We start from the raw sequence: 13701 nt of genomic DNA, 5'->3' as shown, positions 1-13701 counted from the left end.
CAGTCCACTTTAAGATGTGTGGACTTCAACTCCCAGAATTCCCCAGCCAGCCATGCTCTCTGGGGAATTCTGGGAGTTGAAGTCCACAGGTCTTAAAGTTGCTGAGGTTGAGAAACACTGGTTTACACCAATCTTGCCCTGTAGTACAGTGTTAGTACGGCCCGTTTAAGATTGAAGTTTGTCCTGAGTTGTAGAAGTACAATTTACACCAACCCTGTGGTGTTGGCTTGGTTACATTTGCAGGACGAGCATCCATTCAAATTCCCCAGCCAGCAAAGGAAAAATTGCCCTCTGGCCGGCTCGAAACAAAGCCAAGGCAAATTCAGACGTGCTGGACCCACATAGACTCGCGTTATTTTTCTGCGCGTGCCTGAAAGTTAAACTGGCCATCCTTCGCTTCTTGGCCCGGAGGGCAGAAACCGGCCCCCCCCGAGCGGAAGCAGGGGGCCCTCCCCAGCCCCCCAAGAGTCCCCAGCTGGGCACTCCAGTTCCCATCAGCCCCAGCCGGGGCTGCGGGCCCCCGGTGGCCGCCCCCGCCCGTCCTGCGGGCTCGGCCGAAACGAAGCGCGCTGTGAGCCCCGCAGGCTGGCGCAGCCAGGCGAGGGCGGCGCCGGGCCGGGCTCGCTTCCGCAGCGGAGGCATCTCCCCGGGCGGGCCGGCGAAGCAGCCTCGCCTTTTCTTCCGGCGGGGCAGGCGAGGGCAGGAGGGCGGGCGGCAGCCAGCCAGATGGGGGCCCGCCTCCACCGGGGCAGTCCCAGCCGGGCAGCGCCCGCCCTCGCCCTGCCCTCCCGCCGCGCTCCGTCCGGCGCTGCCGCCTGCCTGGTCGGAGGAAGGGACCGGGCGGCCGGGGCGAAGCCGGGGACGCGCCGTCGGGGCGCCTTCCAGCGCGCGGCGGGCCGCTCGGCTGCCTCCGCTCCCAGCCGGGCGCTCGGGGCGTCGCCGGCGCCTCCGCCTCGGGAGCCGCGCCGCGCTCGGGCCGGGGCGCCCCGCGGGGAGGGACCGGACCGGACCGGACCGGACGGGACGGGACCAGGAAGCAGCCGCGCGCCGGGCGAGACTTGCGCGGCTGCCTCGCCGCCCTCGCCGGAGGGGATCGCGCCCCGGAGGGCTCGCGGGCGGCGGGGGCGTGTAGGGCCCGCCCCGCAGGGTGCCTCCCACTTCCCGATGGGAGGGGGCTCCGGCGGACCGCCGCGCTAGCTCTCCCCGTGGTCCCCCCTCCCCTGGACAGCTCGGCCCATGCTCCTGGGCCCGATGAGGCCGGGGGGCCGCCATGGAGCCGCTGAAGTGTATGTTCCGGAAGGCCCCTCTGGTGAGCGGCTGGGGGCCGGGCTCCCGGGCTGGGGGCCCCACGGCCTACGCCAACCCGGTCTGGACGGCGCTGTTTGACTACGAGGCGGCCAGCACAGACGAGCTGACCCTGCGCAAGGGGGACCTGGTGGAAGTGCTCTCCTGGGACTCGGCCATCTCCGGGGACGAAGGCTGGTGGGCCGGGAAGCTGAACGACCGGGTGGGCATCTTCCCCTCCAACTATGTCTCACCCAAGACAGGGGCATACTCGGGGCCTGCCGACCCCCCTGCGGCCGACTTCCGGGACCTGACGCTGGAGGAGGTGATCGGGGTTGGGGGCTTCGGCAAGGTCTACCGGGGCACCTGGCGGGGGCAGCTGGTGGCGGTCAAGGCTGCCCGCCAGGACCCAGATGAGGACATCAGCACCACAGCTGAGCGGGTGCGCCAGGAGGCCCGCCTGTTTGCCATGCTGACGCACCCCAACATCATCGCCCTCAAGGCCGTCTGCCTGCAGGGGCCCAACTTGTGCCTGGTGATGGAGTACGCCGCGGGAGGACCGCTCAGCCGGATGCTCGCTGGGCGGCGCATCCCGCCCCACATCCTCATCAATTGGGCCGTCCAGATCGCCCACGGCATGAAGTACCTTCACTGTGGCGCCATCGTGCCCGTCATCCACCGTGACCTGAAGTCCAACAACAGTAAGTCGTTTTGAGAAGCTGGCCCGGATTTAGACCCAGGTCTGGCTTCGGGGCCTACATGTGCGGGGCCAACCGCAAAGCATTGTGGGAACGGTGGCCCCGAATTCTGGGTGGCCCCGGATTGTCTACCCCGCCTTTAACTGTAGATTGATTGCTACTGTGAAGTTTTATCTTTCTTTCTGGATAAAATCGTCTGTCCAGGCGGGGGCATCCATGGGGGAGTCAAAAGAGTCAAGATGGTGGCTGGACGTGTGCAATCAAAGCCCTGTTTTCAATTGTACAGATACAACTGCCATTTTGACTTTTTTGAGGCATGCCTGCATTCAGGCAGCTTAAAATAAGTTCTCCCAGTTGGCACTATTCAGATGCCCATCGTCCTCAACCACAGCAATTTCCAGATTGCTCAGTTCCACCAGCGGCCCCTGGGATTCCTGGAAGGCAGGGTTTCTCAACCAGGCTTGCGTGGCACCCTCGGGTTCCGTGAGAGGTCACTGGGGGATCCCTGGGAGATCACGATTTATTTTAAAAATGATTTCAAATTCGGGCAACTTCACATTAAAAAGGTAGGTTTCATTCCTTATTTTCAGTTTGAGAACACTGTTAATGCATCTATACAGCCTACCCATGAAACTAATGTAATAATTGTTTAACTTCTGGCCTGTAGTTGAGCCTGAATGGGCAGGGGTTCCCCAAGGCCTGAAAAAATATTTAAAGGGTTCCTCCGGGGTCAAAAGGTTGAGAAGGGCTGCTGGAAGGTGTCACCTGAAATGTGTGGGTGGCGCTAAGGAGCTCACCCCCCCCAGCGAACAACCCCTGAAGTGGCATTGTTCCTTTGTTCGAGTCATCTGTCGCTGTGGTCAATTGCCTGATCAAACCGACATTGCCCAGATTTGAAAGCAACCCGGATGAAATGGTGGTGCTCGGTGCGGTTCGTAGGACCACCTGAAACTCCTTCCCTCTTTGACGCCCTTCGTCACCCAGCCTGTCTGGAGTTAGAGGAGAAGGGGTGCCATCTTGAACAAACTCACTGGTTCTTTCAAAATCTAGTCAAACATCAGGATACCCCTTAGAATGATAGTATTGTAGGGATCCCAAGGATCATCTAGTCCAACCCTTTGCTGTATAGAAGAACAGCAATTTAAACCTAGTTCAGTGTTTCTCAACCCCGGCAACTTTAAGACGCGTGGACTTCAACTCCCAGAATTCCCCAGCCAGCATGGCTGGCTGGGGAATTCTGGGAGTTGAAGTCCACGCGTCTTAAAGTTGCCGGGGTTGAGAAACACTGATTTAGATCCAGGCATAGCTTTGTCCTGTAACCACAAGGTGTCCCCAGTTGCTAGACAGAGCCTCCCCCAGCTTTGGTGGGTATGAAACGAGCATGCCTCTGAGCATATGCAGAGTTCTCTCCCTCCCCCACCGCACCAGCACAGCTAACTGGGATTAACCAGGATTTTCTAAAGCAGAGCAGGCATACGTTTGGGAAGATCCAGCCCATCCTGCCTGCTCCCCCCACCCCCATTGGATCTGCTTCTGGCATTTGCCACCAGATGATGACTGAGCATGACCTGGGTGACCCTCAAGCAGGAGGAAGTGACAGGCGGCCTCTCCTGGTCTTGCAGGACCTGCAGTTTCCTCTCCTAAGGGCGAGATGCATGTTTTTCTTTCCATGCAAACAAGAGCTGGGGGAGACCGACACATTTCCGCTGGGAACCGGTGCAGAAAACCGAGGTTTTGGCCCCTGCTAATGAATTCTCCCATGTTGCAAAGCCAAGAGCCTCTGGTAGAGGTGCCAGCTTCGTGAGCCCAGCTTGGCAGGTGTCCGTAGGATCCCTGGCCGGAAAAAAGGCATTCTGTACGTGTTCGGTGTTCCTCTGTTGTAATGTTAGATTCTGGGGTCATCTGGGAAGCAGAGTGGAAATGTAAATAAATAAAAACGAGGGGTTTCTTCATGCCTAATATCTTGTGGAAATACAGAGCTCACGGCCACAAGCTGTAGCGATCACAGAATCAGAGAGTGGGGAAGGATCTCAAAGGTCATCTAGTCCAATCCCCTTCCCCTGCTCAGTGTAGGATTTGCCAAAGCGTGTCAGACAAGATGCTTCCTAAGATACATAAGGGAAAATTTCCTGAGGGTATGATTTGTATAACCGTAGACTAGTCTACCTGCAGAGGTTGTGGGTTCTCCATCTCGGGGGGGTTTTAAGGAAGAGGCTGAACCACCACCTCCCATGAATGGTTTAAATTGTTGTTCTTGTACGCTGCAAAGGGCTGGACTAGATGATCCTTGGGACCCCTACAATACTATGATTCTAAGGGGTGTCCTGATGTTTGTGTGTTGCACATGGGCAGGTGAATGTGTTCTCTGGGTGGACTTTAACCCAGCACAACCCCATTTAATTCTGGAGCAAGACCTCCCAACCACTACCCTCCAGATGTGCTGAACTACAAGTCCCATCATCCCTGTCCTAACATATTAGAAGTTGCAGTTCAGTTAGATGGGGGAGGCCAATACAGCTCCTCCTGGTGTGTTTTGGGGTTCTAAGTGGGGTGAAACAGTACAACTCGGCTTGCATAAAATAGCATTTCTTCTTTAGCTCCATTTTGATCGATCCTGGCTCAAGAGGGGAATTTGAAACTCGATGTGTTCCTAATCATGCTTTGCTGGATTGCAGAGAGGAAAAGGCATATCCAGAGGGTGGAGGGTTAAATGTTGGGCAAAAAGTGGGGAGGCTCCAGGTCAAATGCCCCTCTTCATCTGGCTTTGCACATTACAGGTAGTCCTCGACTTATGACCACAATAGGGACCAGAAAATTAGTTGTTAAGTGGTATGGTCATTAAGCAAGGCATCACATGACTGCACCCGATTTTACGACCTTTTTTGCCATGGTGGTTAAGCAATTCACACAGTTGTTAAGCAAATCCAGCTCCCCGCCATTGATTTTGCTTGTTGGAAGCCGCCTGGGAAGGTGGCAAATGGCGATCACTTGACCCTGGGATGCTACAGTCGCCATAAGTGCAAGCCTGTTGCCAAGCGCCTGAATTTTGATCATGTGACTGCGGGGATGCTGTGATGGTCATAAATGTGAGGACTGGATGCAAGTCACTTTTTTCAGTGCTGCCGTAACTTCGAACGGTTGCAAAATGAACAGTCGTAATTCGAGGACTACTTCTACCTGGGAGGAATAAATAAATATATGGAAAAGTATTTAAACAGCCTGGGAAAAACTCTCTCCCTGTTTGGAGATGGACTAGTTGGGCCTACAAAGTCTGCTTGATCGTGTTCTCTGATAAAATGAGACCATGGATTGACTGGAGAGTCGGTTGGTATTGATATCCTATTAACTTATTCAGTTAGGGCCCTGATTATGGCAGGCCAGCTGTGGCTGGTTTAGAAAGCCAAACAGGGTGGGTCCTGGTTGGTCCTAGTTGTGGGGCCATCTGGAAAATCCAAGGCTGTTGGCTACACTGGAAAGGTGAAAAAACAAACTGGAACAAGATGGTAGAAAATTCCACCCACACTGTTGGCAAAATCTACATTTCACATCAGTAAAGTCATTGGGAGCCGAGCTCAACTATAGTTAGTGACGTTAGTCACTGCAGGAAGCTTCTCCTAATGATCCTGGCTGATCTCAAAGTGAACTAAGTAGGATTGGGTCTAGTTGGTACTTGAATGGGGAAAAAACACCAGGAAATCTAGAACTAAGCAGAGTTGGTCCTCTTTGGATGGGAGACCACTAGGAAATCTCTGGGTTGGAGGCTAGACTCAGAAGTCAGAACATCAGGCAGCCCATTTCAGTATTGCTGACAAGAAAACTATTCAGATGTATCCACAAAATTACCAGGAGTTCAGTTCAGTTCAAAAAAGACTTTACCTATATCCATACTTTGAGGAAAACACCAAAGATGGTCAATAATTATATTAATTCAGGCTGCAGGGCAACAGGGAGAGGATGATTCGGTCCTTCCAGAAACCCAAAAGGCAGCCTTGAGATTTATAACTTGGAGAAGGTTTCTGTTCTTCAGCAGTCCTCTTTAAGTGACTAGATTTCTGTGTTCATCAAATCCAACATGGCCTTCGTTTTCCTGCCTCCAGTCACTGCCCCGTCCGTAAAACAGGAATCTTACAGGCTTGCCTACTAAAGACTCACACTAAGCAACTGTCGTGCCATGATCTGAGACATCAGACTTGTGGGACCTGATTTTTAAAACATGGTTTACACAATCTTCTCCTTCCTGTACAGAAGGATTGGCCCCAGATTGGTTGAGCACGAGGATTCGAACCTGGAGCGTTCTAATCCTTGGGTAATTGTGGCATCAAACTAGGAAGAAACTAGAAAATGTTTGTGGGGGGAGCAATTACAGTTTCAAAATTCAGCCTTTCCTACAATTGGGGGTTTAACTGCTTAAACCCTCTTCCTCTGGCAGTTTTGAACCATGGCGTGTGACTAATAATAAAGTAAGGCACTTCTGAGCAAGTGCAGAGCATCCTTCCTTTGCTCCCGTGTTGTTATTCCCATGTCAAGAAGGATAGCAAACTTAGCAAACTCAATAGCCCACTATTTCTGGAGGGCAGAGACAGGGGTGACTTGTCTGTTCCCATGGTTGGCACACAAACACAGATTTCTTCTCGCACTTCTGATCCAGCAGGTTTACCAGGATTTGAAAAGGAGGGTAGGAAAACCTGCCAGACCTGTTTATCAGAAGTGAAGATGGGTTGGGAGTCATTTTGCTTTCAAAGACAACTAGAGGTCATCTGGTTAGGAACGCGTGAATTTAAGATACGCTTTCGCTATGGTAGGTTTCTTTTTCTTTTTCTTTTTTATAAGGATCTTATTAAGTTTAGAACAAAGATAAAAGCTACAAAAAAGCAAAAAACTACAAAAAGGAAAAAAAACTAAAAAGGTGAGAAAACACAAGGTGAGAAAAAGATTTTTTAAAGATTACATAAAGAGGTGACTTCCGACTTTGAACAGCAAGAATATGCAATGATTTCCCATAATCAATCCCTTACTCTATATTAAACCAAAATCACATTATTTGTATAAATCATTCCATTAGCACATTATAAAGATCACTAAATACAATTGCTCCCTCCCCTTATGTTAAATAAAACATAAGCAGTCCAAACATTCTCAAACCCTTACCCCACTTCGAAACAAACCAAAGCATTCACATATTTCCACAATAGGCACAGGGCATTTTGCACAAAAAGATCAAACAGCCCAACTGCCCCCCTTAAATGCTCCAACTTCTCAGCAGAAAGCCTTGTAGATTTTTTTCAAGGCCTGCAGATCGGTTGGATCTCATCTGCCATCATGCTGGTTGGGGATTATGGGAGTTAAAATCAAACCCAACCTGGAAAAAACAGAGTGAAGATTAGATGTCCATAGGTTTTAAATAAAAACTAATATTTTAAATTTGGCACATATCCCTTCCCAAATTTACACACACCCGTTGGTCAAAAGGCAAAGTTCTTGATGCCCCAAATGTGCATGCACTTTTCATAGCCCAGAGCCAACAGATACATGCAAATAGAGTACGCATCCCTGTGCACTTGTGCATTGATGTTCAAAGAGATCCCTATCAGAAACACACATGTTCAAAACACCTCATGATGCTTCCAGTTAGTGTTCACCCATCTTCTGTCTCTTTTCTTTTATGTACCCCTACAATATACAATATAAGGGACGCGGTGGCGCTGCGGGTTAAACCACTGAGCTGCCAAGCTTGCCGATCGGAAGGTCGGGGGTTCGAATCCCCGTGATGGGGTGAGCTCCCGTTGCTAGTCCCAGCTCCTGCCAACCTAGCAGTTCGAAAACATGCAAATGTGAGTAGATTAATAGGTACCGCTTTGGCAGGCAGGTAACGGCATTCCGTTTAGTCATGCCGGCTGCAGGACCACAGAGGAAGTGTCTATGGACAAACGCCGGCTCTTCGGCTTTGAAATGGAGATGAGCACCGCCCCCTAGAGTCGGACACGACTGGACTTAATGTCAAGGGAAACCTTTACCTTTACCTACAATATACAATATACCCTTACAATGTACCCCTACGATATACAAGCAGTCCTCGCTTAACAACTGCAACTGGGACCAGAATTTTGGTTGCTAAGCAAAGCGGTCATTAAGCAAATCTGACCCGATTTTACAACTTTTTATGGCAGTCGTTAAGTGAATCATTGCGAGCAATAAGCGAACCATGTGGTTGTTAAGTGAATCACGTTCCCAATTGGTTTTGCTTGCCAGAAGCTGGCCAGGAAGGTTGAAAATAGTGATCGCATGACCATGGGATGCTGCAACGGTCATAAATGCGAACTGGTTGCCAAGCGCCCAAATCGTGGCTGCAGGGACACTGTGATGGTCGTAAGTGTGAGGACCAGTCATAGGTCAGTTTCTTCAGCACCATCATAAGCCTGAACCATCACTAAACAAATGGTCGTTAAGCAAGGACTACCTGTACAAGTTGTATACTATATACAACTTAGATTAGGGGCTGTCCTTCCACCTGCCACATAATGCTATTGGTGACTTCCTTCTGCAGTGGAATGGCCAGGCTCTGTGGTTTGAACTGGCCTTCCAAATACGTTGGGCTCCCAGGATGAACTTGGCACCTCTCGTTGTAGATATTGTAGGAGGAAAACCTTTAACAAGGTCCGTGGTAGGGGAATATCAGGAGTCCGGTAATGTAAGTGCTTTTTCCGAGTAACAGATGTTATTAAGAGACATCAGCTTTCGTAATCTAATGAAGTGTGCTGCAGTTCATGAAAGCTGATGCCTTTTAAGAAAATGAGTTGGTCAGAAAAATGTTACAACTCCTCATTTCTAGCATGAAGTGAATGGAAGCCGAGAGGCCATTCAGCATCGTTCGTTCATTCGTTCGTTCGTTCATTCATTCATTCATTCATTCATTCTCTGCTGCTGCTGGTACTTTTTCAAAAAAGGAGGTGGGCCTCTCTGTGTCCCTCATGCACACAGACCCTTACGCACAACCTCTGCAGCATGAGTTGCTTCCTTATGCCTGTTGCTTCTCTTGACCAAGCCGTCCAACTCCTAGATCCTCGGGGGCCGCTCCCAAAGTGTGAAAGGGAGCGCCTCACTGTGCTAATTGTGCAGTGGTCGCTCTGCAAGCCCCCGTGGGCTTAAGAGTCCTTGGGGGCGGAATTCCCAGGAGGGACGGGAAGGCTGCGTAGAGGTGGGGTGCGTGGGTGAGGATTAGAGAGAGGGAGTATTTCTGTGGTTATGTTCTTTTAAGCTTAAAAAATTCACTCGGGGATCAAGAGCACCAGAGAGAGAATGACTCTTTTGTCACATTTGACTTTTCTTGACTGCACAGCCATGGCCGTGTTGCTTTCCTGAAAACAATGCCGAAAAAAGTATATTTTCTGCTTATTTTTTTTTTTCCATGACCAGCCAAGTTTGCCTAGACTAGTGTTTCCCAACCTTGGCAACTTGAAGATGTGTGGACTTCAACTCCCAGAATTCCCCAGCCAGCATTGCTGGCTGGGGAATTCTGGGAGTTGAAGTCCTCATACGTACCTTAAAGCATGCTGGCTGGAGATTTTCTGGGAGTTGAAGTCCTCATACGTACCTTAAAGCATGCTGGCTGGAGATTTTCTGGGAGTTGAAGTCCACGTGTCTTAAAGTTGAGAAACCACAGAAAGTTGGACAGGTTGTTCAGGACCAGCAGATTTCCCAGATGGGTCGGACTTCAACTCCCATCGTGCTGTTTGAGAATTACAGGAGTTAAAGTCCAATGCAACTGAAAGGCCTTCAGCTCAGGAAGGCATGCAAGTTTGTGTATCTTGCTATCACTTCTAGGGAAGGATGAATCATTTATTCTCTATTTTCCCTGAAAATTTGGCAATTGTCATTTTCACATCACTCAAAATCCCCCAAGAGGAGCTATTTTCCCAGATGTTGATAAAGATCTGCTCCTGGAAGGTGTTGTTCAACCACTTCTGTAGGACCAGTGTCCCTCCATTCCTATTTGGGCCTGTGTGTTTGCACACATATACAGGTAGTCCTCGCTTAACGACCACAATTGGGACCAGGATTTAGGTTGCCAGGCGATGTGGTCACTAAGCTAATCTGGACCCGATTTTACGGCCATTTTTGCGGCAGCCATTAAGCAAATTACCATGGACGTTGAGTGAATCACATGTTTGTTCAGCGAACCACATGGTCATTAAGCGAGTCACGCGATTCCCTATTGATTCTGCTTATTGGAAGCCGGCTGGGAAGGTCGAAAATGGTGATCACGTGACTGCGGGACACTGCAACAGTTGCCAAGCACCTGAATTGCAATTACGTGACCGCGGGGACACTGTGATGGTCGTAAGAGCGAGGAACGGTCATACGTTGTTTTTTTCAGTACCATCGTAAGTCTGGATGGTCGCTAAACAAACGGTTGTTAAGCGAGGACTACCTGTACAATGGGATACTTGAAGGAAGAATAGTCAGCAATGTCACAAAAGAGTCACCAAACCTGGGGACATTGCCAGCCCAAGTGCCTTGCCTCTTTCTTATTAGAAAGGAGGCTTGGAATAAAACGGTATAGCTCTTCATCGGAACTAGGAACCTTGCCAACTTAGCTGGAATCTTAAAAAAGACGGCAAGACCGCTACAATATTAAGGAAAGTTGCTTTGCTGCATTTTTACAACGCTGTTATGTAGCACCGAAACATTTATTAGGAGTGGAAATGGATTGCATGCAGGGGTGAAGCAATTGCTGTTCTCAGCATGGGCCATCTCCAGTTAGACACCCTCCATAAGGCTTGGAAATGCCTCTCCCAGAATTCCCCAGCCTGGCCGGGGAATTCTGGGAGAGGCGCTTCCGATCCCATCCAGCACCCATTGGGGTTGGGCAGACCAGCCACAAAGGCTGCTGGATCAGCTTATGAAAAGAGTCCTCTTCGGCTGTGGGTTGGGCAGCCCTAGAAACGGAATCAAATTATAAAATGAGACTGTTCCTCATTCCCGTGCGTTGGTGTCGGGGCCAGGCCCAAATTCCTAGATTTGAATTTGCTGACCTCAAATTCACACTGGTACGTCTGCCCTTCGCAGATGCCCGCTTTGCTGCTCCTCCTGTTTTCAGCCCAGAGTTGGCAAACACAGGAAGCCCTGGATGGGGGGGGGGCAAGCGGGGTGGGTAGAGCGCAGCAGCACAGTAGCTACATTCCCTCCCTTCCCTTCCCCCCCTTTCCGCTTTCTCATCTCGCCACGGGGATCCAGTTTCACCAGTGGCTTCCTTCCTTATTGCTGGTTTCATTGACAGTTGCAACATCAGGCCAGCTTTCTTGCCTTCCAGCAAATGGGGGGGGGGGTTGTCGCTTGCAGGCGCAACATGCATAACCTCGTGTTACCGGAAACGGCGGTCAGTGTTGTGACTCTTATTTATTTATCCGTTAACGCTGTGGCTTTTATTTATTGTTTCAAGGGAGAGCCCTGGGGCTGAAACCAGGATGGGAAAGGGGCGGACGTATGTTTTGCAACCACGATCCAGGCAGATTTGGGTCTTCCATTCTTTTTCACCTTCACATCCTGGCCGTAAAAACTCACCCAGGGGCGCGCTCCCTCTTAAATGGCCTGGGTTCTCCCCATTTCTGCAATCTCTTCCTCCTAACAGGAACAGCATTTTGTGCTGGGGGTGGGGAGGTCAGGAAACAATCCACTGCAGGCAGGTGGGGCGCTCTGCCCATGCTCCAGGGTGCTGGGTTTCATTTCTTTTTTAGAAGAGGACTTGGCCTGAGCGGGAAGCGGGTGAGTTGGGGTTTTGTGCCGATGGTGCCATTTAGGGGGTAGCGCGATGTTCCCCAAAGGCACAGGGAGACCTTTCCAGGGGGAGGACAAACGGAGCCGCTCACCGGCCTCTGAAACAATGGCCGGCTTGCAGGGGGGGGGGGGATCTGTGGACTTCCTCCAACTTGTTTTCTGCCAGCTTTTTCTCCGGCTTCCTCTGTGCATGGGGAGGGCCGGCAGGGAAGGGAAAAGTCAAAGACCAACTGGCGAAACGGCTGGGCGGGGGCCTGCCCCCGGCTCTTCTGCAAGGAGCACCCTTGGCCCGCGTGGCCCACCCCCTCCACGCCCTGGCAGAACAATAGGCCGATTCTCCTGCCGGCCCCAGACACAATGGAGAGCCTGGTGACACCGCCTCCCCGAGAAATGTCTGAGTCGCCTACAGGTTGTGGGAACGGAGCCCGACTGCTGCAGGGGAGATCCGAGCAGCGTGGAACGCTCAGTCTGGAATTTCGATCGAGGATTCAAGGGTCTTTCTGCTACCTGCTGGTTTGGGGAGCATCCAGATTAGGAGCCGCAGTGCCTCTGATCACGTGCAGAGTGCCTCTGCTTTGACCCCTTGAGACTTGCTCCCCTACTGGAGTTGAGGAGCAAAGTTGCTTTACTCTGCTTCAGCCCGGGCTCTGTTTATTTGTTCCTGCAGAGAAGGAGATAGAGATGTATTTATTTATTTGTGTGTTTGGCTGGCCAATTAAGGCAAACAATGTCAACCATAGGCAGGGAGGGCTGCTCTTAAATGTGAGGACTAGTCACATGAAAGAGTACCAATTGAAAAGGAATCCACATGGAGGGGATGAGATAAGCGGGGAAGCCAAACCATATTGGTTGAGAATGTGGCAGTTCAGTTCAGCCTGGGCTTTTGGGTCTGCCTACTTGTTAGGACAGGGGTGGGCAGCTGTGGCCTCTGGGCTTAATCCGGCCCACACAGTATCCCAACCTGGCGAGAGTCAGCTTCTGCAATCTTTGGGATGTAATGCTGAGCTCAAGCCCCAGTTTAAGAATGCAAAGAGTGAGTTTCCTACTGCCCCGGCTTGGCAGTTTCTGCCATCTGTGTGCCAAGAATGCAGAGGAAGCGTGGCATTGTGACTAAACTGGCCAACGTAGGAAACCTTCCCAGCCCTGAGAAATTGCTACCGAGGGTGGCTTCCCAGGGAATTTATTGAGACTGAGCCAAGCCTGGCCAAATGCAAAAAAACAAGAGAAAACAGAGCTGGGTTGGAGCCGTGCTTGAAAGGGAAAAAGAGGTCCGAGGCTGCATTCACACAACCCATTTAGCCGGTTTGGTGAAAGACGTGATGGCTGCATTCATATGACCTGCTGTGCTTAGTGGGTTTGAACCTGTATTGTTATTTCTTAAACTTTAGTTAACTTAGTTTCATATGGTTCAACGTATTGGGCAACACCCACAAAATGGATTACACTTATGATCACAATTAGGACCAGAGTTTCTGTCATAAGTCATTGCGGTCGTAAGTTGACTCACCATGTGACCGGATCTGATTTTACGACCATTTTTACAATGGTCGTTAAGTGAATCCAGCTTCCCCAGTGGATGTTTTTGCCATTGTTTACTGGAAACCAGCAAAAAAAGTAGCAAATCGCAATCATGTGACTGCAGGATGCTGCAACTGGTCGTAAATGTGAGCTGGTTGCCAAGCACCTGAAATGTAATCACATGACCATGGGGGCAGTATGACAGTTGTTAAGTGCGAGTACAGATCGTAAAGCTCTTTCTGAGGCTGTCATAACTTTCAGCCGTTGTTAAATGAACAGTTGTAAGTCGAGGACTACCTGTAATTCAATAACCAGCTGAGATGTGCTGTGTGAACACAATCTAAACAAAATTCATTATCTCCCACTTCAAATTATTTCTCTCTCCCTCTCTTTCCTGCACACCCATGAGGACTCACAACAGCCCAGA

General features: G+C 50.7%; 1 protein-coding gene across 1 annotated transcript in view; it reads left to right on the top strand.

Annotated features, from left to right (window-relative positions):
• The first annotated feature begins 1117 nt into the window (after positions 1-1117).
• MAP3K11 (mitogen-activated protein kinase kinase kinase 11) overlaps positions 1118-13701 on the top strand; it is a 30241-nt gene continuing 17657 nt past the window's right edge. The window contains exon 1 of the mRNA XM_063316872.1: positions 1118-1985. Within this exon, the coding sequence (XP_063172942.1) occupies positions 1271-1985 (715 nt within the window). The 5' untranslated portion in view covers positions 1118-1270. The remainder of the gene's footprint in view (positions 1986-13701) is intronic.

The sequence above is a fragment of the Candoia aspera genome, chromosome 17 (assembly GCF_035149785.1).
Source record: "Candoia aspera isolate rCanAsp1 chromosome 17, rCanAsp1.hap2, whole genome shotgun sequence".
NCBI lineage: Eukaryota > Metazoa > Chordata > Lepidosauria > Squamata > Boidae > Candoia > Candoia aspera.
Note: the sequence above shows the minus strand (reverse complement) of the source record. Positions and strands in the feature narration are given on the sequence as shown.